The following is a 22,295-nucleotide window of genomic DNA, read 5'->3' as shown; positions in this document are numbered from 1 at the left end:
TTTACAATGTGGCTGAGTATGTAACTCTGGATCTCAATTTGTATAACTACCAACACTAAATTATTCCCTACAAGTCCCGACGAAGATTGTACATGGTGTTCAAGAAATAAGATCAGTATTTGCTTAGTCTAGCTCAGAGCAGTAAGTACAACAGATGTATGCTCGATCTCAATAACTAAGGGCTTGCCTGAGGTATAGCCCCGCGGGACTGGTAAGCGGTCCCTAATTCAGAAGAGGCTGAGCGTGGAGTGTCCTAGTAAGTGGGTAGGACACTGGAACGAAACAAGGAAGGAGGGGCGGGTTCACAAAAAGAAGCTGGAGACGATGAGCGCGCACTATACCTGCGCTGTTTGACCATACTTCCAAACTACAAGTTCAACCTTTTGGTTTTTCAGCAACCCAAATACTGTATCAGATTCAATGAGAAGATTTGAATTATACTAGGATTGAGAATAGTACTATGTAAAGTAGACCCAGTAAGATCCGAGTCTGAGAAATACTTTGGAGACTTTTTAGTTGAGAAATATATGATCATCATGTACTTAGTGACTCTTCCAGGCCTGGATAAGATAGCTTTGAGAAAGGAAGGTGAGTGCCTCGGAACGAGGCCCTTTTCCAGTGTGAGGATTATATGTTCAGATTTTAATGCGACGTGACAGGACGTGACGTATAGCCATTTCTTGCTTATGTGAGATTTTCTCATCTTCAATTGAATTTAAAAAGTAGTTATAATTACTATTTGACTCTTCTTGCCAGATAATTGGGATACTGCGACAGAGAGCTTGGACCCAGGACTCAGTCGACGTGGGATGGATATCGCAATGTCCGCACATCCCTTCTTAGGATGCCCGCCGCAAACCCCTCCCGAAATTCAGGACCTTGTACACAACGAAGAAAAGCGCACTCAAGCCAGCGTAAGTAGAAGTGAGGCATCAGAGAAGGTCCTTGCTTCGCGCGACTTACACGCGTTACAAAATGTCGCGTCTATGGTGATGCAGAAAAAGGCGAAGGAAGTGTGTCTTATCGGTCAAGGTATTATCAACAAACATGGAACCTTTTGAAGACTGATAATTCCTCGCCTAGGTGGCTTCAACCAGGCATGATTGAGTCTCATTTTGCTGTTGCTTACATCGAGGTAAATCATTGTCTGGAATCTTGACCAGGTCTTTGCAATTATCTTCGAAGACGGAACTGACATCGTTGCGCGCATCAATGGTAGCCGCGCCTTACAAGATTCAGACAAGCCGCGAGCCGAAATAGTACGCCGCATCCGAAGTGAAGTAAGTTTGCGTTGAATTCTGTGAAGATGAACAGCTTATATACGACCAGTTCGCGACAATTAGATACATACAGGCAAATACGACGATTCCAGTCCCCGAGATCATCTTCCTAGAAAACGACTTCGACAACGACGTCGGTGCGCCGTACAGTCTGCAGAAACGTGTAAGTCTTTGTCGTATTCTTACCGATAGATGTACTTCAATCATTGCGTACAGATCATTGGACGCATGATTTCTGACATATGGCCTAGCAAGTTCAATCCTTCTTGCATGAATGGCGAACAAGCTATCTGCGCAATCGAGCAAGTTGCAGATTTTGAATGTCAGCTATCGCGATTTTCCAACTTTGATTCCATCGGAAGCCTCGAATACGACGAAGTCAAAAATGAATTCCGTGTCGGGCCAGTCACACCATTACAGAAATTGTCGACTCTTCCTGGATTCTATCCCGGTCCTTGGAAATCCTCAATCGAGTATCTCCGCTCTTTGATATCTACACATAAAGCCACTCTACAACAATCAGACTGGTTGGAAAACCGTCGCGCCTTCTTCACGTATATGAACAAGGCTAATAGTCCAAAAATTGAGGATATTGATATGGAGGCTCGCTCTGATCATACACACTTTATAACCTGGTACAATATGTTGGAGGCCAACCTGGACCATTTGGATCTTAGTCCATTTGATCCACCGCATTACCCATTTGTCTTGTTACATGAAGATTTGAATATTGGTAATGTCATGGTGGATTACGAGGACCCCACAAAAGTAGTTGCAGTCATTGACTGGGAGGGGAGCCGCGTAGTTCCGTTTTGGGTTGGTAACTTCTATAGTAGCTTTCTCAACGAGTCCGACTACAGCAATGATCCTAAGGAGCAAGAAATCTATTGTCGAATGGTAGAGACTCGTGATGAAACCAGGAAGAAAAATCTTGATCCATCTCTCTGGAATGAGAACACCATTCCGGTATTGCGCAGCTTATTCAACCTGTATCAACTTGTTTCATTGCCGCCCACTTGTATTCCTGTGCCTCTCTTCAGTACATTGCTACAGAATTTTTTAGCAAGTCGCCCCCAGGACGAGGTTGACATGTTCCGTCCCATGTTAGAACTTGGTTTGGGTAAGGGTCATTTTCATGCATATGTTTCCTGGGTCTTGATTTTTGCAACAGGACATGCAAATGAAGCCTCAAAAGCAATGGCTCGTCGTTTTGGTGGTTAATGATGTCGATATCATTCTACCCTATTCTACCTCATCATGGGCTATCACAGGTTCGCGCACTTTGCATAACTATAGAGCTACTTGTAGGTATTGTATCATGCAAAGGAACAGTTCGATTCGACATGATGGTTGAGCAGGATGCACTTGCATGTTCTTCAATATTGTGCACCTGTCATCATGTCACCTTCATTGAGCAGAAGAATATTGCCAACCTTAAGAAATTTGTGGGTCAGTTACCCACAACAATTCAAATAACTCCATCGCTCCGGATTGCACACTGCCCAAAATCAATTTTCTCGAGTCCTTCTTCCTTCGGGAGTATATCCTATAGTCACATTTCGTGAGTTTGAGCTCGATATAGATATACTGTCATTCTCGACACTTACGTGCTCAAATATTCCTAGAGGCAAAGCCAATGTGACGCAAGCATTGGGAGAGTCCTGATATAGTGCCATCAGGATGAAGGCGGGGGTGTTGATAAATACCAACATACGACAATGGCTCCTACGTGACTCTCAACTGGGGCAGCGGAGAGTAAGAGATCTGTGGGAAAATAAACTGCTAGGTCTCCACTAAGAAAAAAACCGCTCACAGGCTTGTTCACGAGCTTGGTGGATAGGAAATTAGGATGAGATCCTTAATGATTTTACAGAAGACTCACTATAGCCGATCTTATAAGGTACCAATCTTAGGATTAGTGGATGGATGGACTTCCTAGTGAGCCCAACAAACCTTCATCAAATAAGCAATCGCATTTAAGGCTGCCTGTTTGTAGGCCACCGTACTGCGAACCAATATATTAGAGCCAGGTGTAACCGGGATTCAACCTCGTGAAAGCTCACGCGTCCATGTTGTATTGCTTTCCATCGCCATCTATGAGCGTCTACTCAGCAAAACTCATCACAAAGAGCAGGAGACAACGTACGATAATCAACGCTTATCCCTTCGAAAATCAGCTAACATTCCCAATAGGATGTAAGTACACATATGCACCACAATGACGACGTTGAGCACACCTTAGCCGAGTACATAGGGTCAACGGGCGATGGCTATTGAGAACCGTGAGTATTACTATATATTGTACTATCTTGTCGAGCTGACCAGGAATATGGGCTGTTTCAACGCGAATTTCTCCACGCCTCCTTTGATGATACTAGTACTGAACGTGATGATTCCTGCCTGAATGCCTTGTCAGCCTTCATTGTCAAACAAAATGCATTCGCATCACCATCTCGATGGCACCGCAGAACGAGATCTACAATATGGGGGATTAATACTCTTCACATGAAAGGGGCGGTGCTTGCAATACCTCGCCCTTGATTATCAAGTCATTAGATACCAAGGCTATGTGAAGGATGAAATACACTCACATCTCCTTGGGAAAAGTGTAGGTCCCCAACGGATAGATTTGCACCTGGAATGAACACTGGGAAGTAACATCGTGAGCCTCTGTAAATATATTGATTTCAGGTTAGAACAGCTGTCTTCAACCAATAGCGGGACGGGACCTCGAAAGGTTCTTGATCTATCAATTTAGTACTTTAAGTGAGCTTTACATTCAAGAACTATTCAATATGCTCACATCACAATTTCCGCCGTGTTCTCTACCAGGAATAGTCCTCGCACCTTCAGTCTTGATCTTCTCCAAAAGTTCTGGATCGAGATCCTGGCCGATATAGGCACCTTTGAATTCCGGAGCAAACGCCAAAGCTGGTACTGCGTGAGGGTCTTGAGCGATAAGGCCTCTCTCACGTTCATTCCAAGTTGCAAGAAGCTCTGCTGACGGGGCGGTCCCAATAAGACCAGGGTGAGAAACTCCAGCAAAGCGAACTCCTGGAATATGCCTAGATGTGGCATAGATTCCTGTTTGAGGATGTAGTCAATGTACAGGAACTGAGGCGTCTCTATCCTCACCTTTGAAATCCCAGATGGCCTTGGCGGCTTTGCTGTTAAATTCCTTAGCTACAAGGAACTCAGAAATTGATCCATATAAAAAGGAATGGAAGACAATTACCAAAAAGACCACCGCCGTTTTCAAGCTCGAATATCCCCTGTTCTATTTGTGAGTGTCTAGATCACATTATTGCTGGAAGAGCGACAGACCGTATATCCCCACGGCATCTTCTCAAAGGGAGTCACTGTTCAGAATGAGCTATCGATTCTGGATGAAGCACAGGTTGTTTACCATCCAGTATGTCAACCACCAAGCAATCTCCAGGTTCTGCTCCCTCAATAGCAATTGGGCCGGAAAGATTGTGGATTTTCGTCAGATCGATACTCCTGATATCATCGCTGTCTGTAGGAAATATGTAGAGTGAATGTGTCTGCTTTCATCTATGTATAGGTGCTTACAGTCGTTGTTACCGATCTGAGCTCCAGTCCAATCTATATACATCGAGAATAAATCGAGAAATTGATTTGTATCAAATAAGTCAGACTGACCAACGCATTGGATTTTGAACACCTGTATCAAGTGTCAATTCAGTGTTCTTCACTCAAAATATTCTAGGTCTGGAAGAACTTGCTTGTCCTGGTTTGACGGTTGCATATGCTGGGATATCAGGACTGGGAAATTATAGTCAGTCCATATAACAATCGAGGTTGAAAGCGAGCGCACTGCCAGCGATTATGGAGGCCCTTCAATGTAGCATCAATACCCCAGCTCATATCATAGTTCGAGTACATACTTTCTGTTGATCGGCTGGTCTGAATTTCGAGGGACGTGCTTCAAAGTTCTATGCGCGTGGGACACGGACCACTACAACTTACATAAACGGATCCACCTGACGAAGACTGTAAGAATCGATACCGAAGAGTATTTTGAACTACACACCTCCACGAGAGTAGGATGTGGCACAGAGTTTGCTTGCGTCGCCATTCAGTGTGAGGAATACCTACAAGTTCTCGTAAAATGACTGAGTGAAAGGCTTTTTATACCATGACATGATAAGGACTCCCGAGGTTCCCAGCGATGTCGAGTGACCACACGTTCATTAGACATGATAGTTCATACTAGATAAGGACTGTAATTTATTACTGCAAAAAGAAGGTGATGGTAGGTAATAGGAAGAACAGGTGACGACGCTCCAAAACATATAAAATGGTTCAGCCCGGGGTCGAACCGGGGACCTTGTGTGTGTGAGACACAAATCATAACCGCTAGACCACTGAACCCGATGATTATTCAAGTTTAGGTGGATCTTTGACATCTTACACTCTTTTACGGTACTAGGTGCTACATAGTACATACACGCCTACTAGGTTCAAGAAGAAGTCCAAGCGGTAACAGTTTCGGCGAATCCATTGATGTTGTCTTTCCGGAGCGCAACACCTTTTTGGTTGACAGAAATGGGATACTGAACACCAACAGTCGAAACCGAGATTAGCTGAATGCTTGATTCGCTATCGATGTCAGTAATTTGAGACTGGCAGGCTACCTTGTCATGGCTGCAGCTGTTCACGTAGTTATTGAAGAAGCTGTAAAATCCGGCGCCTGCATAAGACAGATAAGGGTCCAACCTGTTGGTCAAACCATGCATGATATAGAGCACCCACCAAGAACAACTATATTTTTGGATCTGGCTACGCTGATAGACCAAGCAGATTTGAGATCATCTGGGAATTTTGGATCTGCAAAAGCCTCGCTAAGAGAGAAAGGGTACGGTGCGGCCGGTTTAGGTTGGCTTAATGAATGCCTCAGAAAAGAGAAAAAAGAAGATTGTAACATCGACTTACTGGTATGGCTAGACAGAAGGAATTGAGAGTATTGAGATGAGATCCAGATAGAAGTCATAACTTACGCTCTCTGTTTGTACCAGACCAAGGTAATGGTTCTTCGCGTTGACCAAACGATACTGATAAATGACATGGTGCTCCGCTAAATTGAGAAATTTGGGTTTGAGTTATCTGATATTATGTTTGTCTTTTACTAACATGCTAAGCATTGTTCAGATCTCGGAGTGGATCGTTTTGAAAAAAAGCACATACAGGTCCCAAGCATCCATACAGGTCCCAATGACTGGGAAAGAACACCCCGTCCAGCGTATATTTCCAACTGCGAGACACCGTCCTCATCTAACGTATGATCTATCGATAGGACGTCAGACATTGATAAGTGTGCAACAAGTTGCTTTCCTCACTCCTCACCTGCAACCCATATCCAGCTAAAAGGAAGGTGCGTTTTGAACTCTGAGAACTTCAAAGATGTCCTACTCACGTGGACTGTATAAACGGTGAAATGCATCAATGGTGATATGGAATCAAGCTAATGTGCCTACCTCCAAGTACGCAGTGGCCTTTTCAGTGATGTGAAGGGATAAAAAGACCGAAGTACAGGCTTTGGCATTGCCCTTCTTAGGGGGACATTCCTTCGGCCCCAATTCAGTTCCAGCAGCTCAGGGAAAATCAGTCCCTAGTATAAATTGTATGGTAGCAGTAGCATACCTCCCCCGATCCTAGGAATATCAGGTCAGCCAAGGCCCGATGATAACAGAGAGGCACACACCGGAAATGAGTATCCCACATGCCAGCACCAGCGGGTGTACCTTCGGGGTCTCTAACGTTCCACTCAACCAAGATCGCGCCGGGAGCTTCCAGATGAATTTGAGAGGAAGCAAAGACTGAATATATACCAATATGTGCTGACCTGCTCCTTTGGTAGAGAAAAGGATGTCCGTGATTTCCACTACTCCTTGAGATCCCTCTTCTCCAACCCGAACAACGACCTGTGGGTTTTCCTGGTTTGCGAAATACGATCCTGTTGCAGAAATTGTGGACCAAACTTCTCCAGTCAGGCGAGTTCCGGCAGGTATTAACAGTGTTGTAGTGATCAAATAGACGCCTGCGTCGAGGAAAATGATCTTCCTGTTAGCAGACTAGTACGACGAAATGAATATGCATAAGGACGTTGTCTTCCGAAAAACTTGACACGTACCTCATTTAGTAGAGTTTGCAGTGCTTTTGTATCATCCGTCTAGGTTTTTCATCTTGAGTAATTCTAAGGGGATGATGATCGGAAAAACAACTGACCTTCCCATCTCCTTTGGCTCCGTTATCCTTTGCACTGACGATTTGATCCAAAGAGTAGTCTTCATACTGAGGACGGCCTTTGCTGAAAATTCTGCCATCGCCGTCAAGTAAAGACTCGGAGATTCGAGGAATCTCAATGTTGCCTTGCATGTATTCGAAGCTTGGACTAGAACCCTTATAGACGTTTCCTTGTCCCCAAGCTGCAATATTCATTGAACCAGAAGTACCCGCGAGGAGAGGTTTGGTCTGGTTGATTGCGCTGACAGCGACCGACACATTATTGAGCTGCGCATTGATTAATACAAGCGAACCACTGAGATGCTTGTTGTTAGTGTTTGATGAACGAACAAAGTAGGGTGTGTTATTGACTACTGCATCAATTATCGTTTCAGAAGCAACACTCTGGATGAAATGGATTAGCACTGTTGGATTTCCACATGTGAGAAGACCGACTTGTGTGGCAGACGTTGTCCCCCCAGTGAGGAGATCGAATCCGACCTATGCCATATGAGCCAGTCGGCATCCTACAGCTTTTCAAACCTTACCCCGCAGTTATTTATGGTTATCCCTTGGAATGTCCAGCCTCAGAGAGATATAAATTTCAGCAGCATCTTCAAGCCATAGGGAACTTTAACTCACCCCAGTTCCAAATTCCGAAGACTGCAGTTTTGCAGTTGTTCATAGTAACGTTCTGGACAGTGAACCTATTTGAGTCATCAAGATCAGAAACGATCATCGAAAAACTATGTAGAGCGTACTGTTGATTCCCAACCCACATACCGAATTTGCCACCGTAAAACGTGAGGTCAGACATAAAACCTCCACTGGTTCGTTGTTGAGGCGTGATAAACAGACACGTAAGAAGTGCTCTACCTTCCATTCTCCATCCAAATGCCTTGATGTGCCGTATCAAGATCTTCGGACATGTAAAATTTGATGTTCTGCAAACTGGTGGCCTGAGCCACTTGCCAGTGAATTCCAGTTCCTTGAGACAATGACGCAGGTATCCTGATCGTGAATAAGTGATTGTCGAGGTTATAATAGGCTTGAAGGTCAGGCTTACCTGCGAACATCGATGATGAAATTTTTCACTGTCCGGTAACTAGACAGCTTTAGTTTCATTTTAATACGATGATTTCGTGCTCACAAGTTATTTTGGTTAGTAAACCTGATGTTTGTTTTAGCTTTCACGAACAAGGTAGAGACACTACTTATACTTACCATTGGGCGCCTCCTCCACCAGGGATGTATGGATCCGCATCTAGAGTCGAGTAAGAAGGACTAGTTAGCTCGATTGAGCTCATGCTTACCTATCACCGCCATGTCACGGAAAGATTCATCAGCCAACAAAGTTGGAGGGTCCCTAGCATCTCCAAGCAACTGTGTCATGTAGTATGGCGTGATAGCCTTTTTCAAAAGGTAAACGCTGAGAAGGGAGAGGATTGGATTGTACATATGACGAAAAGCTATCATGACTTGTTGCTCACCCTCTGGGAACATACACAACGGCTCCAGTTGTTCTACACAGCATCATGAGTCTAAATGAAAGCGTTCGAGGAAAAAACAGACCGCGACGTACGTGGACGACTGACAAGTTCCACCACCACAGCGTCCACCATCAGAAATAGCGAGACTAGGAAATTTAGAACAATTCAAAGATATATTTAGTATGGAATAGAGCTTCCACATACTTGAATGCTGCACTATCATCAGTGACACCGTCACCCTTGGCCCCATAGTCCTTGACGCTGCGGTATACGGCGTAGGTGGTATTTAGGTTGAATGGCGATGTTCCCTGGTGTTTTATGAGTTCACGCCAGTAGGGAGCGCCTGATGGAGCTGTCCCAGGACCTAGAAAATCCATCTGGGTACTCTGACTGACATTGGACACAGGGTCGGCCAGCATCGATATTTGATTGATTAGATGAGGGCGAGAGTTTGATTGTTCAATTTGACTTGGATTATCGTTCGTTGAAACTTGAAAATGGTCAACGTCCATAGTGAACGTGACCCTTCTTGTTCCGCGATAAGATAGACTCCGTGGAGGCGGGCTTATCTCAGATTTCAGATCTGAAAGCGATAAAAACCCGAGCACTAGCCTTTCATTGACATCGCCCACCTATTCTCCCTTATATTTAGCGCACTGATACACCTGGAGTTCTTGTCTTGCTCATTCGTTCGCTCCCATCCAAACCCTCGTATTCTGATACAACCTGATATAATACCTCACTTATAACCATCACTTTAACTAGAGAGCCGCTGTCTGCGTCGGCGGGACGTTAGAACATTGAACGATAAAAATACAGCTCAGCAGGAAACCTCCTTGGAAACAGATCCAGACTTTCTACAATATGGATCCCTTGATATCGTTCTATGTCACGTAGGTATTGTCCCGCAATGAGATATGCAGTGTATTAAGGGTATACGAGGAGATACATGAGATGTATGAGGGTTATGAGAATGAGGGATTAACTGGATTGGTTACTTGATACTGAGCGAGAGAAGTTGGTCGGGCGTATAAGTAACAAGGGAGAATGCAAAACGAAACAGATGTCGATGTCCTGAAAATAGTCAAGTTCAATAAAGTAAAAGAGAGCGATAAGAGCGAAGTAATGACAAGGAGAACAGATAAGTGAGAGAATTGAAAGAAATAGAACTTTAATGTTTAGAGTCTGCAACGGCTTCTTTAACACTACTGACCGAACCTTTCTTCTTCTTCCCCAATCCTAGCTTCTTTAGTCCTGCAAGCCCACTTCTTGTTTTCTTGTGTTTTTTCTCCTTGGAAGGACTAGATTCTGAAGCCACTGACGTTGTAGAAGCCAATGATGCAACATCTGCGTCGACATCTGCTTCATCCAATATGATCTCCTCTTTTGCCAACTCTGCGACGTCACCAGATGAGCCGCCCCCGCCGACTAACCGAATAGTAACGTCTGGATCAATGGCATCCTCTGTGTCATCGACACGTTCTTCAGGTAATGGGGCGCTGTCAGAAGACGCATCGATAAGGGATTCAGGGTTAGGTGTTTCATGTTTAACAGCTTCAATTGAGTCTGGCGATGAGAGCGCTGCCGCTTGAATGATGGGAGTTGTTTCTAACACTGAATCAGAATCGGCCAAAAGGTCCTCAGGTGGCGGTGAAGGAGGTGATGTGACAGTTATTGCAGCATCGACTGGGGAGACACGGCGTGAAACAGCAATATTATCCGTAGGGAATTCCGACATGTTTCTTGCGCGACCGGATTCCAAATCCTCATCGAAAGAAGAGTGTCTAGAATCGGGAGGAGAAGGAAGAGCTACGATGTCGCGCGGCGTAGGAAGTTCCACGGGTAGTGGCAGAGGAGGTTTCGTAATGTGGATGGTCGGAAGATTTGGAGGTCTCCGACTGTTCATCGCCGTCGGACTCGTCAAATTGGCCGGTGGAGCAACCGAGCCCGGACGCAGATCTGTGGCCTCGACGCTGTCAACATCGTCAAGAACAGGAATTGGAACTTCTGCAGCAGCACCCTGCGATAAATGCAACGACGGGACTTTTTCTGCCTCCTATAAGTAATGTCGTTAGCAATACCACCTGCCGGAAGAGAAAAGCAACCTACTTTGCCTTTCTTTTCGTCCACAGTATCTTTAATGACGCCGGCCTCATACCACTTTCTAACACTCTTATCCGCCCAAGCTTCAAGTACACTCCATCCTTTATATTCTCCAGTAAGTCGAAGACCTCCTCCCAATCCATTATCACCACCTCCGTCTCCGGAACCACTCCCATCATTATAATAGCTGGCATACCCAACATCATCTTCGTCATCTGAATTATCCTCGCCCTTCCCAATCTCGAAGCCCTCGCCGCTTTCCAATTCCTCTACAAAACTAGCTAACCACCTAGCCCACCCTGCTGGACCATCACCATTGAACAAGACGACTTTGGTGTCAAAGTCGCGACCAAACACTATGACCTGACCGCTTGTACCACTATCATCTGGATTGAGATCTATTCCAACATAGTTGCCTGTTTTGTCTGCTACAAGAGGGATCCAACCGCGTTGAGAATATTCTCGACGAATCCACTTTGGAGGTATTGATTGCATAGCGTCGCGAAGTTGAGCGTTAGCACCTGTATTTGGGTCGTCGTCGACTTCTCTCCAGAACCGCCACTCCTCGAGAACGTCCTCCAACGGGAGTAAGAAAAGACCAAAGAATAAACCTTCTGCGCAGCCAGCTGCTGACTCTGCTTCCTGACCATCTACAACAAGATAAGATTCTCGGACGACTGCAGGAAGCGGAAATCCGAATTGCAATTCTATCTGAGCGAGGTCCTGCGGAAGAATTCCATAATTAAGTGTGTCGCCAAGTTCTGGGTACTCTCGAGTAAGCCAGGCTCGCAAACGGTTCCAAGTTTGCGTTAGCGGAGGATATGCGGAGCGTGGTAGGATGGGTGTATGGAATTGGTCGTGATGAGTGGGCAGAAGAGAATTTGGACGAGAATTTGTGCTAGAAAATGAATGAGAAAGATTGAAAGGGACGGCCAATGGTCGAAGTACACCTACAATGTAGAGGCATAGCTATACGCTGCAGGACTTGGTGGAGGATAGGTATAAGAGGCACTACGGGAAGTATCTGGAGTATTGAGTACGTCTGGAGTGAAAGCGTCCGAATGAGAAGCAAAGATTGGAGATGACGTTGGTATTGAGAAAGCTTCGTGAGTCGAGCTCATTGCCTGGCCTCTCCTCGAGCTTTGAGAAGAGCCCTGGGAGAATAACGAGGAGAACCAGTTCATCGCGGTAAACGGCGCGGTGGACTTGGTCGTGGACGTATTTAAGAGCAAAGAGGCCCAACTGGCTCCAAATCAGGCATACAAATTATGTAATTCCGGAGTCCTGGTCCATCATCCTCTCATTCTTTGAGTCTTCTTGCTGCCAATATTTTCTACTCTGAGTGTAGCATCTTAGATATATAGATGAACATTGCCTCTTCAGAGACGGCCAGCAAACTTACTTAGTCCTATGTGTAGAATGGCATATATACTACACTGTTCAAGTCCACCTACGATAGGATGTTTAATGTGATCATAAAGCCCTACTCATGCTGTCTCCCGTTGCTGGACGCATTTCATTATGATATCAAAACAGCATCACCGTCATTAGCATCCTTTGTGGTTTACGAGGAGGCGCACTATGAGCGTATCCTTGATGCAACATACCAGTCAAGCCCCTGAGTTCATTTTCCTTATCTTTTGTGTTGTTCTTCCATTACTCGTTATCGTTGCACGAGCAGCCCTTGCGGTCGCGCAATGAGTAAACATAAAACTTCTACGAGCAACGTGTTCGTGCGAGCAATAGGCAGCGAATGGCTGAATGTCACTTGGGGCCTTGCGAAAGTAAAGGATATGTTGTCTGTCTCTGCCTATATATGTAGTTCTCCTAACGAGTTGATGAATCTAGAATTATATGGTAAAGTTCTGATCAGCTAGAATACGTCTGTGACAGAAGAGGTTAAGGTCTGCAATGGAAAAAAGATCAACAGTGCTTGACCGGCTAAAGATTCTCGGGTGGATGGAACGAAGGGATAGACAAAGACGTGCGACTGAGCATAGGCCATATAGGTACTGATCTATAAAATACTCAAAGCGATTCAACCTTCAGTATCGAACGATCGCGTCGAGCGAAAGACTTGCGCCGATTTGTGTAACGAATGGTTCAACGATGATCATGTTGCGCTGGATATTGGCAAAATCGGCGGCACGGTTCCATTGTCCATTATTGCATTACACAGTCCTTCTATCCGTCATCGTTCTCACAATACATCCTGTCCCTGCTATTTCTGTGAGCTTCAAGCGAATGTATATCTCTTAAGCTTTGATCGATGCGTAGTAGCCGTAACAACAAATCACCTTTTCATGCCAGCTAAGGAGAACGCTCGCGTTCGAATCGGCCCATCCTGACATAGCCATACCCTTGTACAAGTATTTCATGAGGGTGTCCTGCGAGTCCATGGAAAGAGATTTGATAACGGCGGGTATCTCGGTGGATTTAGTAGAGTTCAAGACGGTGAGTAGGGATTGCAAAGACATGGTCTGAAGAAAAGATGGGCGATCTTTAATGAGAATATCGTTATATATATATATATATGCCCCAGCACCTTAGCGTCTTCAACATTTGGACCGTAGGGCGCGTTTTCGAGAATAGCTGTCAGCGCTCCAGCAATATCATTCCTTAGGTATTCTAACCGTCAACGAATGAAGATTTTCAGAAGTGGACACATACTCACTTTGCCAGTAAACTCCTCACAGAAGCCTGCCTTGCCCTCGCGTCTCCTAACACCTGTGCAGGATCGCGAGAGTCAGCCTCGTACAGCTCTGAGTCTTGAAGAGCGTCTTCATCGTAGACGTCGATATCGATCTTTCGGAAAGCTACATCCATGATAATAAGTTGAATGGCAAAGTCTGTGTGGCTACGTAATCAGAGCGCTTAAACTTGCTGTGCACTGCCACATGTTCGTGATCAGCGGTTGAAATTCCGACCAGACGCGTTAACTTTTTGCATCGTACAACCGCGACGACTGGGCTCACACTATTGAGGGCATGAACAAAATTCTCTACTTTATTCTCCATCCTTTTCTCTCCTTTAACCTCTGGTCAGATGAACATCGCGAGGACGAAGGCATCGATGTCTTCTACGCGCTTTTCCTTTGTGTTGTTGCTGGAATTTGGCTGGTAGTACAACGAGAGAGAAGGTCCAAGAACAGTCCAATTCCATTCCATTTCTCAACTCCGAAAGTACGATGTCCAAGCTATGTATATGACCCTGTGCTGAAAGTTTATGCGACTAGGAAGCTGATCCGAATTGGTCTTCCGTCAAGATTGAGAGACCAACATTGGAATCTCACCTAGAGGATGAAAACATTCAGCCTATGATGCTTCCGGACAGGCGCTATATTACTTGCTTTGATCCAAGCAACGGTCTTCATATTGCAACAGTCCTCGCAGATAACGACGCAGAAATTGCGGCCAAAATCCAAAAGGCTCTTACGGCACAGAAGGAGTGGATGTACACAGACTTTGTTCAGAGGAGACGTGTCATTCGGAGCTTGAAAAAGTGGATGGTGGAAAATCAGGATCTTTGTGCAAGAGTAGCTTGTCGGGATACCGGAAAGACGCGTAAGTGGTTGTTGTAGAATCGTAGACTGTGCGCTCACACAATGAATAGTTATTGATGCGGCGTTGGGAGAAATACTCGTTACTTGCTGCAAGATGGAATGGTTGATTGACCATGGTGAAGAGGCTTTGAGACCGGAGTCCAGGAAATCCAACTTCATCCAGTTTTATAAAAAGTCGGAAGTGCACTACGATCCTCTCGGTGTCGTTGCAGCAATAGTGTCATGGAACTACCGTGAGTTTTCCTAATTCAAGACCGATTCTTACTTCTCATACATGAGTCATAGCTCTTCATAACGCTTGGTCCCCAATTCTTGCATCTATATTCGCTGGAAATGGTGTAGTGCTCAAATGTTCTGAAAACGTGATATGGTCTACAAGCTGGTTCGTTAACATCATCAAGAACTCCCTTGAAGCTTGCGGCCATGATCCAGAACTTGTACAGGTTTGTAATTCTCCGAGGTTCTATAGGCTAGTCTTACGTTTTTATGACAGCTCGTTTGCTGCTGGCCAGAACAAGCGGCAGCTTTAACTAAATCGCCGCACATTAAGCATATCACTTTTATTGGCTCGGAAACCGTTGGGCGGCAGGTACGTAAATTATATCGTGGTATTGAAAAACTTTCCACTCATATCGACATAGATTGCCATAGATGCTACAGAACACTTGACCCCCGTTACCCTAGAGTTAGGCGGAAAAGATCCTGCTGTCATTCTTCCGAACACAAACCTGAAGCAATGGATCAGCACTTGGATGCGAGGCATTTTGTAAGTAAGATTTCCTCGTACTTCGATCCTTCTTTCATGCTCACTCGTCATTGCAGCCAAAACTCTGGTCAGAACTGTATTGGTATAGAGAAACTTATCGTCCATGTCGACCAATACGACGACTTGTATGACATGCTCAAAGAACGAATTGAGAAGCTTCGCTGCGGTTCTGTAACGCTGCCTTCAGATCAGGGATACTTATCCCCTGTCGACGTTGGCGCAATGATTTCTGACAATCGGTTTGATGCTCTAGAGGCACTTATTAAGCAAGCTGAGGAGGACGGTGCCAAGATTGTCAACGGAGAGCGATATCACCATGTCTACCATGATCAAGGAACGTATTTCCTGCCCACTTTGGTCGGACTCACCAAGAACTCTGCGGCGATTGCACAGCAAGAACGTAAGCCTATATGCGATTTCTGCCATTCTTGTTACTAAATTGAAACCAGTTTTTGCGCCCATCGCTCTCGTCATGGGATACGAGACGGTCGAGGAGGCTGTCAACCTAGCTAACGGAACGCGGTATGGACTGGGAGCAAGTGTGTTTGGTCCCGACCAAAAACAATGTCTCGAAGTCGCTGAGGCACTCGATTGCGGAATGGTTGCTGTGAACGACTTCGCAGTGTTTTATGTGAGTTGATGTTTTTGCCAGACCAGGGGTGTTTTCATTGAAGTGCTGCTTGTGTAGATGAAGTGAGTAGCATCGTGCAGGTGCGAAATCAATGATTTCATGCTAACTTCTCTCAAAGCCAAGACCTGCCGTTCGGGGGCACTAAGGCAAGCGGATACGGGCGATTCGGTACGTTCTTCGTCTGCATATGAGGCTGTATCACTGATATCTTTTCTTTAGGTGGTCCTGAAGGCCTTCGCTCCTTGACCAACCCGAAAGTCATAGTGTACGATTGGTGGCCTGGTTTAATTCAAACTTCGATACCGAAGGTATTGGACTATCCCATCCGGTCGTTGGGAACCAGCTTGTGCGTCCCGCTTCCCTTTATCGAGCGTAGAATACTCATTAACTGTGAATGCAGCGAATTCACTTCAGGGTTGATACGCTTCTTTTACGCCGACACATGGAGAGCACGGATACAGGGTCTCATTACTTTAATACAAGCTCAGAGGAAATAGGTTATACGTATCTATCAACTCACTTTTCATTGCGAATCTAATTTTTTTTTGACTACGAGGATGAACCAGCATGACATTGGGGTGATAGTTACTACTATATATTGATACAACTCGAGAAAAAATGTATAGTACTTTTACAGTGGTCGGAACATGGGAAGAGATGCTATTAGTATACATATGCTACATTCATGATTTGGGAAACTGAAATTATCTGTACGACCCCACATCTTTACAACCCGGAACTCTCTTCTTCGATGAAGCTCCAACTGCCGAAATTCAAAGAGTCACCGTTCGGGGATGGGATTGGACCAAGTGAGTTGAAGTCCAACTCACCCGGCCTCGAAGAATCATACAAAAAAGGCGGGATGGAACCAGGATAGGCAGATGTACCATCCACATAGCTTTGTTCAGGGTAGTTCGTCCCATGTTCCGAAGGAGAAGGAAGGAGCGGTGATAAGAACGGTAGCTCCGACGAAGTACCTTCGTTAGTCAGGCGGATGAACGAAGGAGGCTGACGAAGAGGGTTTAGAGATTGCGGACACATATCGCTTTCCCTGAAGGAAGTGGTAGTAGGAGTCTGAAAATGAACATTAGCAAACGCAGAAAAAAGGAAAGTAAGGATATTGACGCACAATGTCTAGACCACTAAAACCTGCGCAAAGGGCATTGTCGTCCAAAGGCGAGGAGGAAGACACAGAATAGGATGGGGCGAATGAAGTTGATGGTGCATCAAAAGAGGAGGCGGAAGATGTAACAGATCCATCACAAGACGAATTGGAAGATGTGGAGGACGGCCTGGGGAATGGATAATCGTTCATGAAGAATCCGCTGAAGCTGTAAGGCTGGTTTTCAGAGTAATGAGGATAGGAAGGGTTTGGGAAGATGGGAGGCAGACTGCCATCACTAACACTGCTAGAGGGTGAAGCCGTGAGGGAGGATGGAGGTGAGGAGGTGAATGCAAAAGAGGGATCGTTAAATAACGATTCGAGAGTCGGGTCAGGCTCGCTTCTGGGGAGGCTATGTGCCTTTTGCTTGGGCTTCCTGCGACGCGAAGGAGCCACTGCAGGTCCGTATATCTGAGTCCATTTCTCTCTGAGTTCCCGAACGCGATTTTTATCCGCCACAGCTGACTGTTGGCCATCTTTCTTCATTTTGCGGGAAGACCCTCGCGCGGCGGGGGTAAATTTGTAGTGAGGGTATTTGAGCTGGTGTTCCCTCAATTGCTTAGCTGCTTCGTTATGCCAAACCTGTTTCTCCTCGGGCGACAACAGATTCCAACACTCGCCAGCTACTTTGCTCAACTGCTGTTGGCGTTTTTCTGCCGTCTGCGGTATCGCTTTTGTCCTCAGCATATTCGAGCGAAAAAGCATGAACGCATTCGGAGGACGGGGGATGCGCGGCCTAACTTCGTGAGCAGGAGATACGACTTCCGATCGGGTTGAGGTAGCAAAAGAATATGTGTCTGACTGAGACCTGTAGTGTTGGACGGGCGAGTCACTGATTGGCCGATGGAGCTCTGGGTGCGTATTCCGAGATAATCGCGCTTCTGGGAGAGAGATCGGACAGTGACGAAGATCAGGATAGAATGTGGCAGGCAATGAGGGAGATGGAGAAGGCAAAGAGACATATGAAAAATGATATTGCTCTGGAGCAGGACTAAGTTATCAGAGAAGGACACATTATAGAGACGAAGACTGACGGTCGTGATTCATCGCAACAAGATTTTCAGAGGTTCCTGCGCGTTGGAGTCGTAAAGGTCTAAAAAGAGTAAAAAATGAAACTGATGAAGGTGAGAGACCTTAATTGGCTTCACTATTTATAAGAGCTCCCGTGGATGGAGCTTATCGTATATATTCATCGCAGCTCCCGAATGCCTTTCTCTTTCACCTACAGCACGAGGCTGAAAGATCAATGGGAAGACGCGTCCAAGCACTCTCCTCGCAATCACGTGGTCACGACGACATAGCAAGCGCGGAGACTTCCGTGAACACGTTCCGCGCCATCAAACTCATGTTGATGAATCGCGATATGATGTCCACCGAAACAGGATTGAGATGGGACGCCTAAGGAGCAACGAGGCCTAAAACGAGGCAGAGCTCGAGGCATCTCATCCTATAGGACTATGGGCATGACGGAGAGAATTCCCGCAAGTTGTACAACGTTAAGTACGCTATCAAGTTGTAGCGTACTCAACCTTGTACACCCTGCGCAAATTAGTGTATAAGTGGATGTAAGATAGTGACAGAGGTAGCTTTTGCGCTGCAAGCTGTTGTTCATATGTGAATAAATTCGAGATATAGATTAAAAAGAACTTGCCATAAGATTGAAACTTTTGCAAAGCAAAGTGGCGGGACAAGGTGGGTTACGAATCTTACGATGGTGGTCAAGAAAACATGAGGTCCGGCATTTCGGCGGAGCCTCATGTTTCGTTTTCAGTCGTGTTCCCACGCAATCGCTAAAAGCGTCCTTCAGGCGTCCTTCTCCAAGTTGTGAAGCTCTTTCAAGACTTGATATGCTATGGAGGAACTCAAGTATTCATCAATGTCTATGCTGAGCGCTCGTCGTATAACTATCAGTTACCATCGAATCAGATCACACAGTGGGGGATGCTAACTGTTGAACAGAGTTGAACACTCGCCTTCACCAAATCGAAATAGCATTTGATCCGTTCCGAAAGTATTGAGTATCAGATTGAAGTCGTTCCTTGTACTATGCCTCTTCGAAGCTCCATCATCCTGACTCTTCATTCAGTCTTCCACTCGCTGGCATTTTTATCCGAAGGTACAACGTCGACACATCTCGAAACGAAACGAAACTCGGGCATGAATCCCAACTTGGAATTAATTGGACGGTGAAATCTGGTGAAATTATCGTGTTTTACGGACGAAATTTGGAACAACCACTATGTAGCTCTCTTGCCAACGCAAAAGTTTCAAGTGATTATGAGTATGTTGACAACTTGTCAATTGCTCGAATCTTCAAATATCAGTCATCTCAGATAAACACTGACTTTTTGGACCCCACTCTAACTTCCCTCTGGGGTAGACAACCCACTCCAGGCCCACTCAAATCTTTTTCAGTCATTACGAAACATCACCTAAACGAAGAGGCAGCCTTTGGCGTAAACCTGGCATAAGCTCGGTCGTCACGATTGCGAGGAATTGCCGGGTTGAACTTTGACTGACTGAAAAGTGAGCGCTGTAGAATTCAGCAGCTGATCGGTATAGGAACCACGAGGATACTTACTGTAGGCCAATTCCCGTGGTTTTCCCTGTATTTTGATTTCAGTCTGGATACAGTATCGAAATCCCACTGTCGAAGGTTTTGAAAACTCTGTATAAAGAGACGCCTCTCAAAGGAGATCAACGGTGAATAGTCCTTCCTGGCCTTTCAGCTATGTATCGCCTCAGTATACTCCCCGCTTTGTCTTTGCTCCTTTCACCCTTAGTGAACGCTGCGACGCAGCAATTGGTCCAAGTCACTGCCGACATAGGACCCAACCCCAACAATGTCGGTATGTACGTGTATAAGCCTGCGAAGCTAGCTTCTCCCCTCCCACTTATTGTTGCGATCCACGAATGCACTGCGTCGGGGCCGATATACTTTGAGAGTACTCAATACGCGACTCTTGCGGATGAGTATGGCTACTTGGTTGTCTATCCAAGCTCACCGCGCTCTGGAACCTGTTTCGATGTTAACACACCACAAACGCTGACTCATAACGGAGGAGGGGACTCTCAAGGAATTGCATCCATGGTCACTTACTCTATCGCTACATACGGAGTTGATCCTTCGCTGGTATACGTCACTGGAACATCCTCTGGAGGTCAGAAGGATCTCTTTTACTATTTTTTCTCTACTGACTCCGTATCAACCTGATTACCATTCATCACGAATAGCTATGATGACAAACGTCATGGCCGGCTCTTATCCTGAGTTATTCCAGGCTGCTTCTGTGTACTCCGGCGTGGCCTTTGGATGCTTCGCGGGTGCTAGTTCATGGAACACCCAATGCGCTGAAGGGGAACTTATCCAGACCCCTCAACAATGGGTGTGTAGTTTACTCCTTTACCAATCAGCCTCAGCTGAATTGATTGATGCTGACAGGGACAAGAAGTCGCCAATGCTTATCCAGGATACACAGGTTCCCGCCCTAAGATGATGCTATGGCACGGTACTGCGTAAGTACATAAGTCGAATTCCGCGACCTTCTGGTTTAAACTCCTGGTTTAATCAGCGACGAGACTCTTCTGTACCCTAATTATGGCGAGGAAATCAAGCAATGGACAGACGTCTTTGGACTCTCTCAAACTCCCACGACTACGACTCAAAATGATCCTCAATCTGGATACACTATGACAACATATGGTACTGAAGTTGTCGGCTACTCTGCTGCAGGCGTCGGCCACACTGTTCCAGTTCATGAAACCATTGACTTGGCTTGGTTTGGAATCACGTATGTACTCGTTAAATTTTCACTCAAACTACGGGTGCTCATCGATATCCTTTAAAATTTGCAGCGGATCCACTGGCACTGGCACTGGCACTGGCACTGGAACTGGAACTGGAACCGGAACTGGAACCGGAACCGGCACTGGCACTGGTACGGGAACTGGGACTGGAACAGGCGCTGGAACCGTCGCTGAATGGGGGCAATGGTATACAATTTGTTTTTTCCTCTCCCTTCAGCATCATTGAACATCGTTTCCTAGTGGGGGAATCGGATACACAGGACCGACAACCTGTGCCTCCGGAACAACTTGCACTGTATCCAACGCTTATTACAGCCAGTGCTTGCCTTGATTTGGAGGGAAAATGTCTCAAATATTCTGTTGCATATAGTACGATATCTGCATACTAGTTTAAGCGATGAATTCGATTGCATGCCGAGAGAATGCAATGAGTATCAGAGTATTAAGTGTGCATATCATATCATATTAGGTGATTGAAGATGTTGTGCGGGTAGCCGGATATTGGGTGCAGAGAGGATCTTGAGCCATTGAAATTTGACAAGGTCATGACACGGACGAATTGCGAAAGAGTGAAATAAAAACTCGGTATTTATCCAAAACAAGGAAGAATAAAAATCGGGAGAATTGAGGAAAGAACGATAAGAGATTTTTTCCATTGGGAAAGCTCTTCCAGAGTAAGATCGTCAATTATACGAGGTAGGTCGGCGTTCAGATTTTTCAGTATCCAAGTTCAAGAATGATCGCCGCCATTTGGGTTGGGGTTCGTCCTTCTCTTCTTTCGACTTTTCTGTCTTTGATCGAGAGAATGCGCGAAGAGCCATCAACTTTGCAAGAACGTTTGTCTTCTGGGTGACAACATCAGGACTCAGATTTATCCTTCTTTTGAAATGAGTTTCCACGCTGTAGTCTTGAACACGGGTTTCGAGCTCTTCCAGGGCAGAAGAAGAAAGTGGATTGGTTTGATCTTGTGATGAAGGATGGGCATCCTCCGGTAAACTTCCGGTATTTTCCTGCGTTGAGCGATCCATGAACGAGATACGTTTTGACGACCAAGTTGTGCCTTGCGAAGGTATCTTGACAGAAGATTGTCGTGATCTCCGGTCGGGTATGAACACATCTTCTACGATCCGAGAAAGCCGTCTTGAGGCACGTTTTAAAACCTTCTCTTTCTTCATATCAACAATTGGGCTGGTAGCTTCTACTGTATTTTCGTTAGCACCAACCTCCCAACCTCTTTTCCCGTACCAC

General features: G+C 45.6%; 8 protein-coding genes and 1 non-coding gene across 9 annotated transcripts; 3 read left to right on the top strand and 6 right to left on the bottom strand.

Annotated features, from left to right (window-relative positions):
- Positions 1-743: 743 nt before the first annotated feature.
- Positions 744-2,640, top strand: C8R40DRAFT_1129563 (kinase-like domain-containing protein). The gene is made up of 6 exons (XM_046229136.1): positions 744-1,032; positions 1,084-1,097; positions 1,164-1,280; positions 1,330-1,443; positions 1,497-2,400; positions 2,452-2,640. Exons 1-6 carry the CDS (start codon positions 810-812, stop codon positions 2,499-2,501), a joined length of 1,422 nt encoding a protein of 473 aa, XP_046080827.1. The 5' UTR covers positions 744-809; the 3' UTR covers positions 2,502-2,640.
- C8R40DRAFT_1129556 (Acetamidase/Formamidase) lies at positions 2,641-5,624 on the bottom strand. The gene is made up of 26 exons (XM_046229135.1): positions 5,335-5,624; positions 5,271-5,284; positions 5,189-5,207; positions 5,119-5,138; positions 5,027-5,066; positions 4,944-4,965; positions 4,854-4,886; positions 4,687-4,797; positions 4,605-4,639; positions 4,516-4,552; positions 4,416-4,463; positions 4,084-4,364; positions 4,010-4,026; positions 3,872-3,950; positions 3,811-3,816; positions 3,730-3,756; positions 3,603-3,680; positions 3,518-3,550; positions 3,427-3,457; positions 3,344-3,374; positions 3,234-3,285; positions 3,163-3,172; positions 3,094-3,108; positions 2,995-3,044; positions 2,888-2,941; positions 2,641-2,826 (listed from the first exon to the last, which is right to left on the bottom strand). Exons 1-26 carry the CDS (start codon positions 5,377-5,379, stop codon positions 2,749-2,751), a joined length of 1,266 nt encoding a protein of 421 aa, XP_046080826.1. The 5' UTR covers positions 5,380-5,624; the 3' UTR covers positions 2,641-2,748.
- On the bottom strand, positions 5,603-5,675 carry C8R40DRAFT_t261. The gene has a single exon. It is a non-coding gene; the product is annotated as a tRNA-Val (tRNA).
- Positions 5,676-5,764: 89 nt separating this feature from the next.
- Positions 5,765-9,528, bottom strand: C8R40DRAFT_1176439 (glycoside hydrolase family 55 protein; the record flags this gene model as incomplete). The annotated part of the gene is made up of 24 exons (XM_046232511.1): positions 5,765-5,994; positions 6,057-6,184; positions 6,237-6,244; positions 6,302-6,378; positions 6,489-6,587; positions 6,641-6,689; positions 6,779-6,894; positions 6,945-6,955; positions 7,006-7,090; positions 7,147-7,375; positions 7,435-7,473; positions 7,530-7,931; positions 7,983-8,027; positions 8,075-8,112; positions 8,169-8,233; positions 8,288-8,353; positions 8,403-8,537; positions 8,593-8,631; positions 8,677-8,697; positions 8,751-8,790; positions 8,840-8,955; positions 9,017-9,049; positions 9,109-9,162; positions 9,221-9,528. 24 exons carry the CDS (start codon positions 9,526-9,528, stop codon positions 5,765-5,767), a joined length of 2,433 nt encoding a protein of 810 aa, XP_046080825.1.
- A 659-nt stretch (positions 9,529-10,187) lies between these two features.
- Positions 10,188-12,303, bottom strand: C8R40DRAFT_1073856 (uncharacterized protein; the record flags this gene model as incomplete). Its single annotated transcript, XM_046226641.1, has 3 exons — positions 10,188-11,072; positions 11,126-12,017; positions 12,074-12,303. The coding sequence occupies 3 exons, from the start codon at positions 12,301-12,303 to the stop codon at positions 10,188-10,190; spliced, it is 2,007 nt and encodes a 668-aa protein (XP_046080824.1).
- Positions 12,304-13,290: 987 nt separating this feature from the next.
- C8R40DRAFT_1058747 (actin-related protein ARPC5) lies at positions 13,291-13,945 on the bottom strand (the record flags this gene model as incomplete). Its single annotated transcript, XM_046225216.1, has 4 exons — positions 13,291-13,353; positions 13,417-13,599; positions 13,665-13,737; positions 13,794-13,945. The coding sequence occupies 4 exons, from the start codon at positions 13,943-13,945 to the stop codon at positions 13,291-13,293; spliced, it is 471 nt and encodes a 156-aa protein (XP_046080823.1).
- Positions 13,946-14,106: 161 nt separating this feature from the next.
- Positions 14,107-16,575, top strand: C8R40DRAFT_1163420 (meiotic sister-chromatid recombination aldehyde dehydrogenase; the record flags this gene model as incomplete). Its single annotated transcript, XM_046230371.1, has 11 exons — positions 14,107-14,301; positions 14,355-14,682; positions 14,732-14,914; positions 14,967-15,124; positions 15,175-15,270; positions 15,323-15,447; positions 15,504-15,847; positions 15,897-16,082; positions 16,202-16,246; positions 16,298-16,424; positions 16,479-16,575. The coding sequence occupies 11 exons, from the start codon at positions 14,107-14,109 to the stop codon at positions 16,573-16,575; spliced, it is 1,884 nt and encodes a 627-aa protein (XP_046080822.1).
- Positions 16,576-16,689: 114 nt separating this feature from the next.
- C8R40DRAFT_721208 (uncharacterized protein) lies at positions 16,690-18,386 on the bottom strand. Its single transcript, XM_046235982.1, has 3 exons — positions 18,275-18,386; positions 17,208-18,220; positions 16,690-17,152 (listed from the first exon to the last, which is right to left on the bottom strand). Exons 1-3 carry the CDS (start codon positions 18,285-18,287, stop codon positions 16,805-16,807), a joined length of 1,374 nt encoding a protein of 457 aa, XP_046080821.1. The 5' UTR covers positions 18,288-18,386; the 3' UTR covers positions 16,690-16,804.
- A 1,585-nt stretch (positions 18,387-19,971) lies between these two features.
- C8R40DRAFT_1073853 (Alpha/Beta hydrolase protein) lies at positions 19,972-21,378 on the top strand (the record flags this gene model as incomplete). Its single annotated transcript, XM_046226640.1, has 6 exons — positions 19,972-20,401; positions 20,475-20,626; positions 20,683-20,756; positions 20,813-21,031; positions 21,096-21,233; positions 21,288-21,378. 6 exons carry the CDS (start codon positions 19,972-19,974, stop codon positions 21,376-21,378), a joined length of 1,104 nt encoding a protein of 367 aa, XP_046080820.1.
- Positions 21,379-22,295: the final 917 nt, after the last annotated feature.

The sequence above is a fragment of the Lentinula edodes genome, assembly GCF_021015755.1.
Source record: "Lentinula edodes strain Le(Bin) 0899 ss11 chromosome Unknown C8R40scaffold_52, whole genome shotgun sequence".
NCBI classification, from domain to species: domain Eukaryota; kingdom Fungi; phylum Basidiomycota; class Agaricomycetes; order Agaricales; family Omphalotaceae; genus Lentinula; species Lentinula edodes.
Note: the sequence above shows the minus strand (reverse complement) of the source record. Positions and strands in the feature narration are given on the sequence as shown.